Source organism: Cydia splendana, chromosome 9 (genome assembly GCF_910591565.1).
Source record: "Cydia splendana chromosome 9, ilCydSple1.2, whole genome shotgun sequence".
NCBI lineage: Eukaryota > Metazoa > Arthropoda > Insecta > Lepidoptera > Tortricidae > Cydia > Cydia splendana.
In genome coordinates, this window is record NC_085968.1 from 6,641,782 (window position 1) to 6,662,812 (window position 21,031).

General features: G+C 36.4%; 1 protein-coding gene across 1 annotated transcript in view; it reads right to left on the minus strand.

The window, feature by feature from the left end:
• Nucleotides 1-713: 713 nt before the first annotated feature.
• Nucleotides 714-21,031, minus strand: part of LOC134793458 (uncharacterized) — a 74,584-nt gene continuing 54,266 nt past the window's right edge. The window contains exons 4-7 of the mRNA XM_063765034.1: nucleotides 15,844-15,977; nucleotides 3,334-3,525; nucleotides 2,427-2,649; nucleotides 714-1,190 (exon numbers count right to left, since the gene is read on the minus strand). Coding sequence (XP_063621104.1) covers nucleotides 1,123-1,190; nucleotides 2,427-2,649; nucleotides 3,334-3,525; nucleotides 15,844-15,977 — 617 coding nt within the window. The 3' untranslated portion in view covers nucleotides 714-1,122. The remainder of the gene's footprint in view (nucleotides 1,191-2,426; nucleotides 2,650-3,333; nucleotides 3,526-15,843; nucleotides 15,978-21,031) is intronic.

The window sequence follows — 21,031 nt, forward strand, 5'->3', positions numbered from 1 at the left end:
GCGTTTGACGAGCATTATTGACTCTTAGTAGTAAAGGTACTGAAAACCAGAGACTCCATCAGAGTGTTTTATTCTAAACCAGTTAAGACGAAAGTCAAGGACCCGTGCGAATTCGCCCATTTAACAATTTGTAGTCCTCATTTTTCTCTCTGGATATTAACGTTATAGAAAATACTTTGACACAATTAATTATATTATAATGTTTAAATGCTTCTAATTTAAACATTTGCATGAAATCTGTTTATCGCTCCTAATTTTTACCATAATCAAAACATAGAAAAAAGTCAATCGTAATGGGCATGGCTCTGAATATACATCCAATTATGTATAAATATTTTCCATACTGTCAATATCTAGAGTGGAAAATGGGGACGTTTATCTGGAGAAACGGCCGTCCCCTTTCCTCTTAAATTTTAAATTCAGTGCTCATTGCAAAATGAGATTGTATTTTTAGCTCCCTTCATATTCCTACCCGATCTGTAACTCTGTATTTTTCACCATGTACTAAAAAGACTAAAAACTATCAATCGTGTAGTGTAGAAAATTGTTTGGTTTTCGAACAAAATAAAAACGGAATGCTGTGTTTAAAACCAATTGGTGTCGTGTGTGTGTAAAAATATGGGTGCATATCATACTCAAAAAATATGTCCCATAGCTCTTATGTCAGCGAATTAAGAACTATGGGACATATTTTTGAGTAAGTTATATGCACCCATATTTTTACACTTGACTGTGGATCATAAATGCGTTTATCGCACAAAACCACCGCGCGATTTCAGTCGGTGGAAGATCTACAGACCTTTCGTAAAAACGAACCATTATATTTATCACAATGTATCAACTATTACATGCTTGAAATGCGTACTTTTCTATTCACTTAATAAAACCCTCTCCATCTATATTTATTTACTAAATATTTATTCTATACTTTGGCCAGTGTGACCTATGACTAAGATTAAATACTTATTTTAAAGATCTGTGTGATATAAAACAAACTTGGAATTCTTAACGGAAGATAAATTCATGCTTTTGGATATGTTTTATGAGTTTGTACAAAATGAGAATCACAATCTGTATGGAGACCTTAGAATTGAATTTGTACTAAAATGAACGTGAAGATGACTACCGCATGTTGTACAGCAGCGGTGCGAACGCAGCTGGTATCCGCCATGAGCTGAAGATATTTGAATCTGAAACAAAAGTAGGTACATCATAAATAGCTCATTTTCTAAATATTTCCTGGCTCACTAAGTAACAATATATGTATGTTTTTTATTAAAGTATTACGTAATCCCATTATTATCACCCCACCCATTGCTAACTTCAACCTTATTTTTGGGCAGCAGTATTTAATACGAAAATAACTGCCAACGTTTAGTTAAAATAGTGCTCCTAAGGATAACTTTTTTACGTCTATGTTTACAATATTTTAATTCATCTAGTGTGTGGTAAAAAAAAAAATGGTCTATTATCATATAAAACTTTACAAAATAAAGCGTTCGCACTCTAGCCTACTGACCCGCATGCAGTCCAACAGTCTTCAGAAAACATTCAATATACGAACCACGTAAAAAATATCACCTAATTTTCCAGGCGCTGCCGAATCAAGTCGAGTGGATAAAGTAATCGAAATCTTGCAATAAGACGGATCGACTTGTGGAAAATCGTTCATCAACATATTTCTAAGAGAAAATACTTCAGATTTTTAACAAGATTGCAAAAACAACCCCAGCGCTAAGTGGTTTCCATTTTAATTTATCAGAGTGGAGCTCGTCTGGAACTGGTCTTGGAACAAATCTACGTGTTTCTTTAAACTAACTTAGACGTGTTTTCTGTTTCATTGTTTAAAACAACGAAATTGTATAATTGTATTACCTACAACAATTTCATTCAACGTTGTTCAACTTAGTTTTTAAGTAGGTACACAATGACAATATTATTTTAAACGCAATAATAACTATGCAGTGTAGAACGCTTGTTCAACGCGTCTACCAATAACATAAACATTGTGAAAATTAAAGAAAAAACGTTTTACATTTTTGTAGCGCTTACTTACACAATATATTGTGAATTGTGATATATTGTGTAAGTAACACAGCATCGAAGGATACAGATTCTGTATCCTTCGATGCTGTGTTGCATTTGGCATTGGGTGTTTTTAGAACTACATAGGTCATTAAACATGATCCGAAACGTGCAGTAATTTTTTATATACATATTATAAAAAGTGTTTAGTACAATATCTAAATATCTACGTTTAAAGACTCCTAACAAGTATGAATACTTTCCGTAATCATTCCACGTGGCAATTTCGCAATTCTGAAAAAACGACGGTAAATCGGTAGTATTAGTAGTTTCTTACTTGAGTAAGAAATGTAATATCTATGCTTGCTTGGTGTATAATTTTGCTTTATGGTATAACTCACCTTGGGCCCCATTTCGCACTCCTAACACGGAGGCCACCTCCGGTTGCTCCATATCAAAGATGAGTTCAGCGCGCGCCGCATACAAGTTGTATATGCTGGCGATGCAGGTCAGGCGCAGGCTGCCGCGCTCGAATGCCTCGTTGCGCACCACGAAGGATACTTCTCCCACTGAGACCAGCCGGTTGTCTGGTCCCGTTCTTTCGAATACCGGCTTAGGACTCTCCTTAAATATAAAGAAAGATATGTGAAGATTCACTCTGGGTAAACATGTGGTAAGGTTCTGTAATCTGTGTTACGTACAAAAATTATCCTATCCGGGCCTCAAACTGTCTTGGTAACAAATGTCATCTTAATCGGTTCAGCAGTTTAAGCACAAAGAGACCATAGACAGAAAGACAGATATAGTTACATTTGCATTTATTATTTAGTCGTATGGTAATGTATTACAAAATAGGCAATTACATATATACAATTATAAGATTGCGAGTTGCATTTACAATATTATTACTTAGTAGGGATAAGAAGAAAAGGTATTCAATTTATAGAAGATATTAAAAAATAACACTACAAAGTGGATGCTATTATAGGTCTGTAATCCTCAGTATTCACTGTTTGCGGGTCACTAGATAAACAAACAAGAAACTGAAAATAAACGAGATACCTTGAGATAGAGGGTCGTGTTTCACTATAATAGGTTAATACTCGTGGGTAGACACAAAGTAAACTAGGTACATAATGTTTCTAACACGCGGGCCGTATAAATTTCAGGATCGCTCAGATAATGGCCACACGTCAACGGTTATAATTAGTTACGATAACATGATGAACATTTTCAATAAAATTTGTTTCAGTCTGGAAAATCCACTATGATCAATTTTTGTTTGAATTTGGAAACTTATATACAAACCTTTGGAGGTCGCCGGATCTCCTCCTTGTGCAGGTTAATGTAAGACTCATCCAGATACTGGATGTTGCCCTCGTCGTGGAATATGTTGAAGTTTTCGTCCTCAGCCTGCTCTGTCGTCGTCGTCTCCGGCTTCGGCGGCAAATCCCATTTGAACCACTCCGGTAACTCGTGTACTAAGGAGTCCAAATCAATCTGGAACAACATGACCTGGATTAGATCTTTTAAACTTTGATATTAAGACGAAAGAAATCGCCTTTTCATACAAACGTAGTCCTCATTTTCCTCTCTGGATATGAATATTATGGAAAATATTTTGACACAACTTGTCATATATCAACCACAGCTATGCCCCAACGTTTGATTTTACTACTCTTAATAAAGAATTACAGAATTCTACGTCATTCTCGAATTCCAAAATATCGCGTAGGTACCTACAATATTGGTATTATGGTTCACAGCCGTCCTTCCGAGAAATCGTTGGCAACAATAAAGATCTCCTAGGCTTTCTAGTCGAACTAGCAAAAATAGTACCTTTAATTAACCCATCACGCAAAATAGACATATGAAGGGTGAAATCTAAAAACATGGATTTTAACTGTTTATTAAATAAAAGTAGTAGACATTTTAATTAATTATTTAAAATCTAGTGCTTGTTGAAAAAATGAGAAGGTTCATAAAAAAACCGGTCAAGTGCGAGTCGGACTCGCGTTCCAAGGGTTCCGTACATTGGTAGGTACTCAATTTTTATTAACAATGTTTTTTTTTATGTGGAACGTGAATGAAATATCTTTAAAAACCCGCTTCACGCTTGACTGCACAGTTGTAATAGGTTTTCCTGTCATCTATAGGTAAATAACTATTACTTACGTGTATTTGTTTCAAAATTTTAGACCAGTAGTTTCGGTGATGAAGGGGGGGGGGGGGGGAATGGTCGGACAGACAGACATTCAAACTTTTTACCTATTTATTAAAATAGGTTGCGCATGTCCTTGTAGTTGTACAATGTAATAAAAACGGTGTGAGCCGCACGGCACGATTCGACTAAAGAGTGGAACGACCGAAAAGTGCGATATTGATAATAATTTCCTTTTACATGGAAAATGGAAAATATACAGGGTGTCCCTAGCCATTGGACAAAGCCGAAATGTACATATGCATTAGGGTATTTAGAACCAGTATACAAAGTATTATAACAATCGGTGTAGCGGTTATGAAGAAATTAACAAATTACGATTTTTTTACTTTGGAGCAACCTGTATGTGTTAGTAGCTCCTGAGGTAATAAATAGTATGAAACCTTCTTCGACCGTTTTGATTATCTTTTTTATTTATGTCATTAATAAGATTCAAATTCAAACAAATTGTCAAAAGCACTGCCAATGATTAATACAGTATGTTTCTTTTTGTTGTCGATTATTGGAAATAACTTTTGTTTGATAATTTATTTTTTTATCTTTTTTCTAATTAAAAAAATATTACCGTTAGAGCATTTCTGAGAAGTAACCCTACGTGGGATTTCAGGGTTTGTCCAATGGCTAAGGTCACCCTTTATGTTATTGGGTAATTCTTATTTATATGCATTTTTTGTGTAACACGTAAGAATAGCATGTATTTTTGTCAAAATAAGTAAACTCTATATCAATATACTTAGCAATTTACCTCTAGTTTTAGGTCAACCTAAATGTATTCTCCTAAGAGTATTAGAAACATATAAAAAAATAATTACAAGTGCGAAATGTCACGGACCGTGTAGTGTGACTTCCCCAGATTTTGTGATATTTGATTTTTTTTTGAAAAAATATGAAGTGATTTTGAAATAATTTATATCAAATATAAAACACTAATCCTTGTTCTATAACACTGTTTAAAAATTATATGGATTTATAACGATTTTATATAATTTTAAACAACATACATTTTGTGATTAGTTTTCGCGTCACCACCGCGCGTGGTAATATAAACATGCGGTACTCGGTACAAAATTATCTTTACTACTGGCAGCCTTATTAAAGTTTTTTTAGAACAGCAACACTGTGTTGTTCTCAGGTTTACAAATGGCTGAAGGGAGAAGTTTTGTCGAAAATTATTTATACACAAATAAATTAATCAAATAAATCATTTGAAAAAACGGTCAACCTTAACGCCTCACCGCCGTGTTAGAGTTTTAAAAGTAAGTTGCAGTTTCACGTTATTGTTTGTAACGTAAGATATACCTCATACATTGCAGATTAAGCTAATTATTTAACATTTGCAAAATCAAAGGAAATGTTTATATAATATCGAACATGTTCCAAATTATCACGACCGTGGCCTCAAAAATCTGTCACCGCCATGGACTTTTGAGTCCACGTTCGTGACATATAGACACGTGATCGTGTCATTCTTAATTCGTTTGATTAATTTAGAGGCATATGCACTTTTCAGAATGCATTTTTATTAGCTACAGATCATTTGCTATTATTGCCCGACTGCCAAAGCAAAAAACAATGTTTTTCGCTTGTATGTATGTATGATGTGTATCGAATTCGTTGTCACGCTCTACAGTTTTTATAGTTTGACGGATTTCAACGTCTGAGCTGTCATTAGGTTTGTCGTAGTCATAGGAGTGACTTAGGCTATGTTAAAATAAGTATATAAATCACAATAGCCGAGTTGGCCACCAAAATGAGGGACACTTTGTCACAACCGTGTTTATGTACCTACTCATTTTATTTACCTTTCCTGAGGGTATTAAGCTTGACCATATGAATCAAAAAATTGCTTTTTGTATGTACTTTTGATATATGTAATCATATGTGAAAAATAAAAACGTTTATGAAAAAAAAATTTTTTTGGACACTATTTAAGAATCACCCTATTAGGTATGATGGGTTATAGTAACGTATTCAATTATTTACAGTGACAAGGTTCCAAAAGAAAATAAATAATATTCAAATATAAGGGTCAAACAGATCACTGTGTTATGTCTTTCCTGTAGACATACACGAGAGTTAAGGGCTATAAAGGCTAATTTTAGAAAAATGTACTGTTCGCGATAACACACTAGTTTTCTCTCCTGTGGGCAATAGTTAACAGCTTGTGGGCATGTAAGTAATGATTTTATCATAGTTCTTTAAATAAAAGGAGGACCTTTTCACGTGGATAAGGGTTAAATAAGAAAATTAGCCTTTATGCCCTTTATAGCCCTTAACTCTCGTGTATGTCTACAGGAAAGACATAACACAGTGATCTGTTTGACCCATAAAACCTATGTAAACCTCTTTACAATAATAGAGCAGCAGAATACTTCACATTAGGTATGGGCATAATATTTAGTCACTTTACATTTCAGAAACTTTCCTCGATATGATGAAAGGGACTAGGTACCTAATATGTACTCAATTCCTTCTCTGCTATTCAAGATTGAAATAATATTAACTAAATTTAGATTCAAGTAATTTCTATTAAATTGAAATATCCGCCAGTATACTCAATGGGAATAAATACAGTCTAGAACGTTGATTTCTGATAATTTATTTACCCTTTTTACAACGCCGAGATGAGGAAAATTAACGTAAAATTATAAACCTATATACTTACCTGAATTAGAAATATAAATATTGTAAGTAGGATGGAGAGCGATCTCGGATAGATAAAGGGTCCGTAAAGCTTATCTAGTTTATACAGAGCTGCTTTGTGATTAATGGACTGCCCACGCAGCGAGCAAAAACAACAGCCACGTCAAAGTGGAGTAACTGGCATTGTTCGCTCGGACCCGTGTCTGTGTCCGCTGCCACTTTAACAAGCTTTTAATGCGAATCGCATTTCAGTCGCTGCTTTGAAACACGTTTTCAAATCGACAGAATCAGACCCCGAAAACAGATAAATATAAACAGTGCAGATTGGGTAAATTAAACGAACGTAGCTAGGTAAAGTATGAAGAAACTACCTATGATACCGTTATTCCTCACGTAAAATGAACCATGTTTCAATTAGTAGGTACCTAACTTTATCTCATAAAGCTATGTTTCAACTGACAAGTGAATTTTAAGACGTAGGTAAATATACCCGTAATCTAAGTGTGATTGCAACGCTGTTAATGACCTACGCTATTTTCGTATTTAAATGCCTTGATGTAGTAGTCAATAATATATTCGTTACTTATTTTAGATGCATTTATTTCGTTATATATTATATTATTCTATTTTGTAGATGATGTCCCTGCCAAATAATGTATTCTCTCAATAAATAAGCTTCGGGCTTACTACTTTAATCCGAAACAATCCGAAGCATCAACATAGTGAACATGACAAAGTAAAGAGACGAATAAGACGACGAAAGAGTCGATAATGCTAAAACAGTAATTCAATAACAAGTACATTAAATATTTACTAAAAGAGAACGAAACCGGGATGTCTAGTGATGTGCCTTGCCCGGGAACATTTTTTAATTCGGCACGTCTTTTTCTTGTATTGACACAATCTTATTTTTAATGTAGGCGAAATAATGCACGTACAAAAAAAGGATGTACCGAAACAGGAATATGTTATGTGCCAAATAAGATTAACTCCAAGAATCTTGAAAACACGAGGGATTTCCCGGAATTATTCCAGGACATGGAAACACTGTGTTTTCCTGCACTACCAAAGGCGGGCAGGCTGCAAGGCCAACGTTACAACGGCCGTTTGTAACGACGACCACGTTAATATTAAATATCGTCTCATTTTGGCTTATATATATGTATATATCTATTTCGGTGTCGGTATATATATATGTACATATAAATATATATAGGTATTGGCAATTCTCTCCTTGAGGCGAACTATTATTTAATAAGTAATCACAATTTTATAAGAATATGAATCTTTCGTCAAGCCATTAAGAGTAAAAAGGAGACCGAAATAGATATAGTTAGGTATAGAAGGTGCAGCACACGCAATGTCAGAAAGCTTCCACGAAGAAAACACCGAAGGTATACTACTCGTTGACGCTACTAATGCATTTAATGCCCTCAATCGTCCATTAGCACTATGGAATGCCAGACTTCTATGGCCCAGATGCTCGAGATTCCTCTTTAATACCTATAGAGGACACGCAGTCATATCATTTAGAAATACCAATAAATACATATTAAGTAAAGAAGGAACGACCCAAGGAGATCCACTGGCAATGCAAATGTACGCGATTGGAATATTACCACTAATAAAAACATGCAAAAACAAGAATAAATACATTCAGAACTGGTATGCGGATGACTCTGCATGCTTAGGCAAATTTGATGAAATACTAAAATGGTTTAAGCTGCTAATGAAAGAAGGACCCAGATATGGCTACTACCCTGAGCCTACAAAGAGCTATCTAATAGTCAAAGAAGGCCTTACAGATATTGCCAAACAAAAATTCGATAAATTGGGAATCAAAATTGTAAAAGCACATCGATTTTTAGGAAGTTTTATTGGAGACATAAGCGATAAAACCGACTATATACGACAAAAAACAAAAAATTGGATTGATTGCATCCTTAGAATAACAAAAGCTTGTGAAAAATATCCTCAAGCTGTACATACCGCATTAACTAAATCACTACAATGCGAGTGGCAATACCTACAAAGAGTGACTACTGGAACAGACGAAGACTACAATAACCTAAAGAACGCAATCAAGACTCATTTAACACCCTCCATACTAGGCAGAGAAATAACATCTATAGAACATGAACTCTTTGCTCTTCCAGCGAGGCTCGGAGGCCTTGCAATTAATGATTCCACAAAGCAAGCTAAAACCTCACATGCAATATCATTAAATGCCAACAAAATACTAATAGATGCAATTCGAACCGGCGATGAAATTAACATAGAAGACCATCAAAAACATGTATATGAAACTTTAAAAGAAGAAAGAAAAAAACGAGAAAATAATGAACAACACGAATTAGAATCAATCATGGATAAGCTAACAATAAAAACAAAGAATTGCATCCAAAGGGTAATTAACAAAAAATCATCACAGTGGCTAACAGTACTACCGACCAAAGCTGATGATACCGACCTAACAGCAACGCAGTTTCGTGACGGCCTTGCGATCAGATACGGGCATGAACCTTCTAGCCTGCCACTAACCTGCGATGGCTGTGGTGAAAATAACTTCAACCTAAACCATGCACTTAATTGCAAGAAGGGAGGGCTCATAAAAAGAGGCCACGACCAACACAGAGACGATATCAAAAGTTGGGCTGAACCAGCATGGGGTTCGGCTACTACTGAGCCAATAATGCGAGCCGCAACCTTAGATCAACCAGGGCTAATAAGCGACTTACTACTGGAAAGTGTATGGGAGCCAGCGAGGAAGGCGTTCTTTGACGTTCGCATTGTAAATGCCGACGCCGCCTCGTATGGTCTACTCACATGGCCCACGATTGCCCAAATACACGCTCGCGAAAAACATCGCAAATACGACCTGGCTGCAGAAGATCTCAGAGCCTCATTCACTCCTCTTGTGGTCTCCTGTGATGGCGCTGTTGGAACGGAATATGAATCCTTCATAAAAAGAACATCCCTTAAGCTCCATGAAAAATGGTCGAAACCATACTCACAAATAATCAACTGGATCAAAGTCAAAATACAAATGTCAATCATCAGAGCTGTCTCTCTAAGAATTAGAGGAACGAGAAGAAGGATAGAAAGATTTGGATCTGAAGACGGCTGTGGAATACCCATCCTTGAAGATTAGATTTCTCTTCTTGCTACCACACAACTGTATTGAAATAAGCTTAAAATTGTATTATTTAACGTAATAAATGTGTTATCATCTAATAGATATAGTTATATAGGTAATCTATAGTAAATATGTATGAGTGATATGCATAGGTATCCATACAAACACACAATAAATATTTCCCTCTCTTTTATTACAAGATGGCAGAAAATTATGTAAACTGACGAAATTATACTTTCCAGCTCTACGTAAATGTATCTAATAATTCTTCTTAAGCACCTACAAGTACCTGTTGTTGTTTTCTACGCTGCAACTTCTGCGTGTTTAGGTAAATGTTAGAATTTTAAGCGCAATTACAGCTTTCTAAAACTAAGAACTCTACTTAGTGACACATTTTACTAAGTAGCTTCCATTTCAGTTCAGCGTACTCAGCTTAAAGCTTGTGCAGGTCGTTAAAGCACCTTAGGTACCTACTTCGGAACTCACGCTATCCCTAGTGTTTGCCAATATTCACTTCACGAAAACGGTTTCTAGTCATTAAACGTTGTCTACGATGGCGTAAGGGTCAATCTCAAGTGATGCTCATAATTATAAAAAAATGTAAGAAGATATTTTGTTATGTAATAAGCATTTGTAAAGATGGATATCTGGGGCGCAGCCGCGGTAGTACAAGAAACGCGCTAGAGCCAGTGATTAATCTCGGCTATCCTGTGGTTCCGCCTTCGACCTCACAAGGAAGCCCAATGCGTTCGGTTTGGAGGCTTTGAGCCTTTGGCTTTTGTAGGACCTTGAACATCACCGCCGGGCCGTCGGACTGTGGACCACAATTTTTTAACGCACTTAACCGTAGGTTTGTATTCGAGCCCTGCCCTCCTACAGGTCGGGTTACAGACTCAAATGCCATGCTGGACGCTGGATACTTTTTGGACAAGTCAAAACTAGGGCTCCCGATATCCGAGCTACACGCCAACCCGTGCGTCCGTATCCGAACTACACGAACCCGTCTAACTCCGTGCCCGTGTAATGCGTTCGGCTCCGGAGCCGCGGTCATACCTAGTTGTTATTGTTCTGTTTTTTTTTCGTTTTGCTTGTTTTTGGTAATGTGTTATTGTTCGTTATAAACTTTTCATTCTTCGCTCTTATAAAGAACGCGTCCGATCGTCACTATACGTCGAGAACGGTAATTGTGAACGGTAACCCTTGTGTAATTAATATCCGTGGATCCGGCCACACGGGTAACACCGGTACACGGACCCTAATTACCCGTTCCCAACGGGCCACTAATCCGATTTCGTGTAACACGAGAACGGGGTCCCGGAGACGGGTACACGAAACCCGGACGCGAACGCAAGCCCTAGTCAAAACCCGGCCGCGAATTATTTAATAACTATGTATACTAATAAAACTAAAAACAGAAAATGATAAAAGGATTTTGTGGTTCGCATAAACTTAACACGAAAATCGGACTCCTGTTAGCCACGCCACGAACAAATTGTCACGGTCAGATACAAAAAGGTGACAAACAACATATATTATTTACTCCCATTGATCACAAATCGTAAACTACATTCAAGATAAAAAGGAGCGGAAAGGAGAAATCTCCTCAATTCTTTGGAAACTATTTTACTATCAAGGTCGTGGAGGCGTGGCGGATTCTGCTGGACAGATTGCACTGATATACGAGATGCTGACGGTATCTCGCGCTCATAAATATCTGAAAACGACCTTATTTGAAAAGTCGTGATCTTTTTTACCTTGAGGCTCCATCAGGGTACCCGTTTTATTTCCGTAGGTATTTTCCTGCAATCTCCTGGAGTTTTTGTTTATTACATTTTCTTATAGATATTGATAACCAATTAAGGCTTGTGAAGTTTTATGCATAAGGGAAGGAAAGGGAATAATTTCTATATACGAACATTTGGGACTTACCGTAGGGCGTAGATACATGATTTCATAATAAATAATAACATCTATATTTTGACTGGTGCAATATTTTTAAATTCCCGGCTATTTATGTAGGTATTATAACTTATAAGGCTGTCAAATTGTCTTATTTGTAATATAGCCTCGAATTTCCGCTGGACAAATTAAGCTATCTCTTACACATTTTCCCTCACTGCCTCATTTGAGTGCAATACCCTATATTGCACACATCAGCACTTATTTCAAGTGGAGCGTTAGATCAGCCCGATCAGCTTTAGTCGGTAAACTATAAGTGCAAAGTGCTAAGCTAAACCCATAACTCTCGAGGATCGCTTTAATGCAACTATGTTGGCTTGTCAGTATATACTCATCGGGGATGAAAGTTGCAAACCTTGTGCATTGTCTGAATTGCTATTGTCATATAAAGTAGATATTTTCGTCGTAAGTTGAACTGTGTTTGTAAGCTATTGTTCTTTATTTGTAAATGTACTATACAAGAGTGGTGCTTCAGACCAAACCCGATTTCTCATCTGAACTATTATCGTTAATTTGTACTTGTGGATTTTACCTATTTCTTGAGGTGACTTGCCCATTAATTATATGTCGCCTTTGTTCATTCGGCAGTTGATTCCCCCACTGAGCAATATATAGGTACAGATTTTAAATATGTTAAAGTTTTGATATTGTTTCGACATACAACATTTATATCACTTGCAGTACATTTCGAGTGCAACAATCAGCGCGAGCAATCGTATCATATCAATATCAAAACCTTAACATACTTTAAAATGATAATACTACCGCTCACTGTCACTGTTTGAACAACTCTGAACTAATTTATTGACAGATATCTAAAAGCATTGTTTAAACTTATTCCGCCAGGAAAAGTTTTACAATAAAGCAGGCGTTGCTTTGAAAACTTTATTTAATAATTAAATAAATAAACGCGATATGATTAGGGTCCTTTTCTAGGGATCAAACTATAATTCATAAGTAATACAAGAGGTAGGTAAAACTTAAAATTCCACTTGAAACTGCAGCTAAAACACGACTCGGTTTCATACAAGTTTAAATACGGAAATAGTGTATTTACCGCAGACCACTTTGAGTGCCCGATCTATATCCATCTATAATTCCCACTGGTCTCTCGCAATAATAAATGTTTGGGAGTCGGATGCCTTAATCGTGAAGATGAATGAGCTAAGGCTTTTCTACCGTACGTACAAGAATTGAATAGGTAAAGGAGATTGCAGTTCCTTGTATGGAAGCCATACCGCCTTTGTCATACGCATTAAACCGTTTATATGGTACCCTAACTATAACCCTTTATTTTCGAAAGGGTGCTTCATGTTTTACCAAGTTATTAAAATTCATCGCGGAAAATCGAGTTTTAAGTCCGTAATTTTCAGGATATAGGTATTTCGAAGGACTGTAAATACGTTTTAGCTGGTTTAAATTTGACGAATATATCTAATAAGCATCCTGTTAGGTTAATATAGGTTCGTAGTTGTGGCACGAGCGACAAATGACGCCTGGCAGAAGTTTGAGCAACCGCGCCAGAATAAAAGCGTGTAAGTAGGTATCTGTATACCTATATTACCTATGTATAGAATTGGCATAATGGTCGGGTATTTTCATGTACTTACCTATATGATAATTTTGATTAGTCAATAAAAAACTTCAAAAAGATATTTGACAATTTGATTGCAAATTGTTTGAAGCGAGACGAAAGTTTATTTCAATAAATTATACGTCATGGAAGTTCGTTAACTTTTTTTCAATCGCGCACGTCATTTTGTAAGAAAAGCAATTTATCTGCGGGCAGCTATCGGCAATCCCAGCTCGAGAGGATGTTTATTTTCGTTTTTCCGAATAAATTTGGTTGAAGTCGGCCTTAATTCATCGAAGCTCTGCTGTTTTAATTACGAAAACATTCGATTTTAGCTAAAGTAATTATGTTTGCGAGGATTCTTCAATTAAATTAAATTAATTTCTACGAGATACCTACTATGCCGTCATTCTTGCGTAAACATTTGACGCATTAGGATTAATTTGGAAACTTACTGGCTCGCCTACACGGAACTGAATTTGTTCGAACGTGACGCGTAGCTAATTAGAAAAAAATCTTATTTATTATTTATTTATTTTAAACTTTACTGCACATAAAAAAAGAAGTACAAAATGCGGACTTAATGCCTTTGATTTGATTGTTTGTGGCTAAATTCAGGCGCTGTTTGTTATTTTATTGATCAAATATTGTGTCTTTATTATGATTTTCCTGTTTTCAAATAAGTTTGCAATTTTTACGAGTAAATCTTAGTCTCTCATAGGTATGTAATGTTTTCGAACATAACTTTAAACGAAATAGGCTTAACCATGCAAGGTAATTGTAAATAGGTAAATTACCACGACGTTTTGGACGTATTGTTAAAATAATCTTTACTAAAGTCACACTCACAACATGGGTTTTGCGAAGGTTTTGCGGCACGAAATAACGCCCCGGAGTCCCTTCTATATGTTGCTAATTACTTAATTAGGTACTACAATATAAACTACATAGTGTAACTAGCAATAGCATGCATTCAGGGAATTAGTAAGAATAACTATGATAATGGTATAAACATAGTACCTAAATGCCTAGCAGATGCCTAGGAAAATGGATATGTTGCGTCCCATATTGTGTCAGTCCGGATGTCATAACTCACCCATTCACGACTCTATTTGGCACATAGTAAATAGAATACGGCAAAATGGATTTGGGGTTTTTATGTTTTTCACGTCACGTATTTTTTGTGAATAACTGTTTTGTCACACGTCAAGAAGGTAGTCTAAAATTTGTTGTGCCATGTCAAATTAAGCTACATTCATGTATATTATAAGAATTTGTACATAATTTAGGTAACTCGTGTCATCGTTCGTAACTACTGTAATTAACCAAACATATTTAAGAAGTCTATCCAGTTTTACAAATAAGACACCAATATTAAAGTAAGTAATCAATCATCACTCTAGCACTCATTCCTACTCGTAACTGTGAGCAAGATACGCGAGCTAAGGGATACGCGATAAGCAATAATATATAACCTATGTATTTTCTGATTAGGATTAGGTACCTATACAATACATTATATTAATGCCAGATACGGAAATTTCATTGTACGCGTTCGTATTCTTCATTATATTACGCTCAACGTACAGATATCGTTTCGTAATTCATTGAACTGAATTAATTTTTCATTAGCGTAGATTTGTTATTACTTTCATTTATAAAAGCAATTTAAAGTCCTACTTATTTCGTACTTCTTATAGCATGTAGGTAATAACTAATTGTCGAATATGCCATGTTTAAAAAAACTAATTAAACTTATAAAGTCAGGCAACTCGTAGTCAAGTCAAACATTAAATTAAAAAAAAACTAGGTAAATAGGTAAAAAACTCTTCGATTTCATATTGATTCATTAGTATGGCTTCCCTGTTCGATAACATCAATAAGAAATAAACCAGAAATACTGCGGTAATCCGCTTGATAGTTGACACTAGTTGGTTTTCCCGAAGATAACAAGATTAGCCTCGAATCAACTTGATGTTATCGCTGTCGACTGTGACAAATACTTAGTTATTGGTTTGCTTTATTAGTTAAACATGACTTGATTTAATAAGCACAGCGGCTATTGGATAAATATTTAGGTGGGTACTTATGTAATAAAAAATATGAAATTAAATATTGCTTCATTCGTTAAGTACGTGTTTCCCGCTACCTTATCCACCTAGTGTGTATTTGCGACGTAAGATCTGTCGAGAGAAAGTATCGAATGATCTTCATAATATATGCATACTATGCATGTGTAATGTGTATATGTGTGTGTAATGTTGACAATACTAGTTAAAAAAGTACCTCTCTGCCGTTAAGTGCAAAAGTAAGGTTGGCTGGAGGGTGCGCAGGCGGCGCGGCACAGGTCGCGCGCAGGGTGGATCCCACACCGTACCACGACCGGTCCGACACTAGCTTCGGCCGCCACTCCGGGGGCTCTGAAACAACACAAATTCAATAAGTACGGTAATATTACACAAATTTATGGGTAAATACATGGGTACCAATCAAAGTATAGTTTAGATTCAGGCCCTGGGGCTCCAGCTTTCTAGGCACCACTAACCTACCGAAAATATTATGAAGGCCGTTATGTTATGAATGAAAATGAAAAATTAGTTCCACATAAAAATTAGTCACATTCACACATTTCAACAGCATCTCGTTTAGAATATTATTTTATTGCACCATCATTTTATCATGTCCCACGTACATGATATTTAGGTAGGAGTATAAAGATGAGTGCCTACTTGTGCTAGATGGGCGCGTAAGCTACTTAAATTCTGGTAAATAGGTCAACTAACTACGAAACGAAGACGTGCGTGATACACTGAGACTTAACGCAAAATAAGATAATCGGTTTTTTTAAATATGAATGCGCCTTTTGAGCATCTGCTCCGAAGTTCCTATTTTAAATTATCAAGTTTCTAAGCCATTATCTCAAAATGCTAGAGAAAATATTGACGAATTAGCTTGTAATCTGCGCTACATCAATGGCATTATCAACAGTGATTGAGTTGAGGCATGATTGTATCATATACCTTGGGTCGTCCGTCGCATCGCTCAATTAACTATGGATGTTCAATGAAAATCGCTCTGCAGCCCAGCGGCGCGCCGGGCTTGATTGATTTGGTGAAAATAGAGCACAGTGCGTTGGGTTTGGTATAGTGGTCATCAGATGTATGTTAACAATTTGGAACCATCACGTATTGTCATAGGGATTAACCAAGAACACCCCTTCGAGCGATATACTTACGTCATATTTGGAACGACAACTTTAATTGAAACATTTCTAAAAAATCTTGTACATAATTAAGTTGTTTATTGTGACAGATTTAAGCTTTCTATTTTGTGATCAATTAAGTTTATAAAATTATTATTTTGGCAACTATAGTTAGGTACTTTAATAATTAAGAAAAATAATCTACAATAATATTGTCAATCACAAGAAAAATGGTTCATCAACGCACAGTCTTCACTTGCTTTAAAATTTTTCACGTAAAATTAGTTTAGAGTTCACATGTGTCTTTTCTGCGCCTGATAATTGAGAATATTTGTGGGAATTCATACATAAAATAATTTCAGGGGGCCGATTTTTGAAATTCGACCGCTCGATTTCGTCACTCGAAAATCGGTGAGAAACGGCGAAATGCTAAATTCTGAATACGAGCGATAGAAATTTTGAATCTAGTGGTATTGACTACTCGGTTTCAATTCTATTAGTAGAATTTAAATGCCTAGTAGTGGAGATATTATTGAACGAAATAAACGAAATCGAGCGGTTGAATTTCAAAAATCGGCCCCCAGGATTGCATTCGGTTTGGGGGATAAGTAGGTCACAACCAGAATTAGGTTCCAGTATCCTTAACATCTGGGTACAGTAAATTTTAAGTAATTTTTCGTTTTTTGTCAGTTTATTATAAAATCAAATAGTTTTCTCGAATTAAGACGCTTTACTACGAAACAGCCTTGAGACGCAGAAAGCGGTCACTTTGCGTATCAGACCGGTGTTAGTTCAAAGTACAAGCGCTTCACTGCTTTGGAAGAAACTTTGCACCGTTTATCCGGGTTGTTTATGACAGCAGTCGTAAACCCGAGTCAAAAGCCTCCGGACCGGTTAAAAGCGAAAACAGCAAGTTGCTTAACACATATGACAAAGTTACAATGAAGTCTAGTTTCCTCTGTGCTTCTAGGTCAGTTGGTAGTTACTTTCGTAAAAACTAATAGTGACCTACAACCGTTTTAAGGATTAGGTAAGAAAAAGAACTAGGAAGCAACTGAAAACGCATTAAAATGAGTTTATCACATTACATTTTATTATAAGATTATCTATTTACCATGCCTTATTAATTATATACTATATATAATGTTCTAAAGTGTTTACTCCTGAGTAAATTTTAAATAAACCCTTACCAGAATTCACAAAGAAGATTTAGCCACAAAATCCACAAAGAGCGGTAGGTTTTGACTTCCCAACGATACTGCTGATCTGGACTGTTATTCCTATAGGTTACCGAGAAAAAGCAAGCACATTCGCCGGCGGCGAAACCAAGTTGTTGTGAGCTTAGATAAATAACAACCATTTAGATATTGAGGTCACGGTTATTCTGGTTCCTACGAGAATCTCCGAAGGCGAAGAGAATACAGGGACTGCTCGTGATCGAATCCGCCCAAACTAAATTTACCTTCGGCGCCGCTGAAACTTTGCTTTTATTACTGTGTTGCAGCCAAGTAAGACAATATGCATGAAGCTAAATTAGTATTGTTTTTCTGGAATGTGTTCTATGTATCTGCAAACTACTTAACACAAAATAAATCGGCTAATCGCGTATAGAATCAGGCAATTATTAACGGTTTCATTTATAATATGATAAAGTTTTTGTGAAGGCCACTGAATTCCGTCTGTAACGTCAAAATAACAAAACATTAATATTTTGAAACATTAACTAACTTTACATACGTTTTTCTTCTTATTTATGCCTTCTTACTGATAAAAAAATATTCACAGTCCATACAAATTTGTAATAGTGCGTGTGTTTAATGGCGGTACTTACATACAAAATGTAGACATAATATTAAATCAATAGAACTTGTGATTCTGAGTAAGTATAAATTCAATTTCTAAAAGATAACCTAAGTGAATTATCTTAAATGTCATCCATCATCCTAACCACGGCCACCTGCGAAAATCCTATACATCAACAATTTCACTGATAGAGCAAGAAAAAAATAATAATATCTCCTGGTACCGTAAAATGGGGTGAGTAGGGTCAAAACTGAAATTCAAACCTCGATAACATTTTATTTTTACATATGTATTTTAGTTTTTATTTTATTTTGGGTAGTTCCATTTCATAACTTTGACGATAAAGAGGAAAACCCACCTCACCCCGTAGTGCGTCGTATTTGGGGTGACAAGGGTTTTCATACAAAGGTGATTTTGGAAGATTGTTGGATCGATTTTTTTTATTATGCGTATTACTATAGCTCATTTTAAATTGGAATACATTATTTTTGTAGCAGTAGCCTTAAAATCCCTTCTCACCCCCCTCTCAAACCTTCTCTCCCCATTCATAACCCACCTCTCCCCACGAAACCTACTCACCCCGACCCCGTTTTACGGTACAGAAAAAAACATCTAAATTGTGTCTTGCGGTTATACAAAACCTTCAGCTATTCAAGAACAGTTTCGGCATTTATTACATCTTTGGGCACCTATTTTCGTTCCAATTATATAAAGGTCGGCCGTTTTGTTCCTTATAATAATTTCAGCGCTGCCGCCTTCCAAGAAGTTACATATTATGTTATGAAACACGTTTTAGCATTATAACCAACAAACGGATGCCATTTGTCGTACCGAAGTTGTGACTTTTTGGCTGCAGGCCAACAGTACCTAAAAGAACAGTAACATTAACATTGTGGGCTACCTGCAAAAAGCGGCAGAATAACGAATCGCCGCGCCGCTGCGCTAAAGCTGGAATCATTCCAATCCTGTGCCGAGCAACTCGGAAGAGCCATTATAAGAGCGATCTCAGTTTAACCATAGTTTTTGGACATTCGGAGGTCATATTATCTTGGTCCTTAAGAATTGCGTGACAGCGAACACGCAGAGAATGGGAATAGATGCATGACCAGCATCTCGTTATTCTCGCCGGTTGCTCGCTAGACGAGCGAAACGACAATGTAACTGTCATTTGTCGATACGAAAGTTCCGCTATAGTTTTTATCTCGCCACGCTAAAGAATAATGTGCTTTAGCAGCAGCCACCGAAACACAAGCGTACCTACTCATGTACCTAGGTATAATATAAGCAAATAAAATAAATAGCATGAAGAAAAAACTTAAAAGCAAATATCGTGAAAAAATATAATATATATTTTTTAAATCTCGTGAGAAGTCACGTCACGCTGGGTCTAAAGATCCCGATTACGCTCGCAGCGTTGCCACGCTGTATGGTGATTTATTTATTTCCCGTAACAAGTAGGTACATATACGACCACTACCGACGACAGATTGTGCCATATGATAGAGCGCATAAGTACCTACTAGATTTACCTAACATGTACATAAATAAGTGTGTACATAGTATTGCAATTTAAGTCGTATTGTTGTATGTGTGATCTCACCCTTGGGATACCTACCTGAGGAACATGATTGAGAAATTGGTAGGCATTTGATATTGCAAAGGCAGCGCGGGGTTAGGTACAGCGGATGTAAGCAAACGTGCTCGAAATAAGGTGCCAAGCATTATTCATAGTATTTAAACCGACTTGCCTCTCATCTCAGGATCTGTTATTTCTGCCCGACCCACTATTGGCGATCGTGACCGTACATAATTATACTATTAACGTAAAGGGATCAATAGTTGTACCACGATTTAATTACGGGAATAGGTTAGCGGGAAAATTTACGACAGATGGTTTGGTTGGACTTTATTTATTTGCCGTGTGTACTGTGTAATAAATCCTGAACGGAATACTAAACGTGGAATAAAACAGAACTCTATACGTAACATGAAACAAACTGTCTGATTGTAATCGAATTGTTTCAGATGAGACTACAATTAAATCTACTAAACCTACTTTAGGGCCCAGGATTAAAACATGCGAATTCTTATGAAATATAGTTTTTATTTCTGAGACAGTAATGTATCAATTGACAATTGCGCAGACTTTTCTTCCCCGCGCAGATAACCCTGCGCGGGAATGTGCGCAGCAGCTACAGGGCTCCCCCTCAAGCGAAGCGTACTGGTCGCCTGACAGATCGACCTGACCGAGTACACTTTGCCCGAGGTTCATTAGCATTACCAGGTTCACTCAGATTCACTGTATAGGCGGGCTTTAAGCGGTCAATGGATACTGCGACGACCCGTCCTGGCAATTGTATTGTGAAAACTTTATCACTACGCTTCAATACTGGATAGGGCCCTTTATATGGAGCTTGTAGCGGTTTGCGCACTGCATCTTCACGCAGGAAAACATTTTCGCAATTTTGC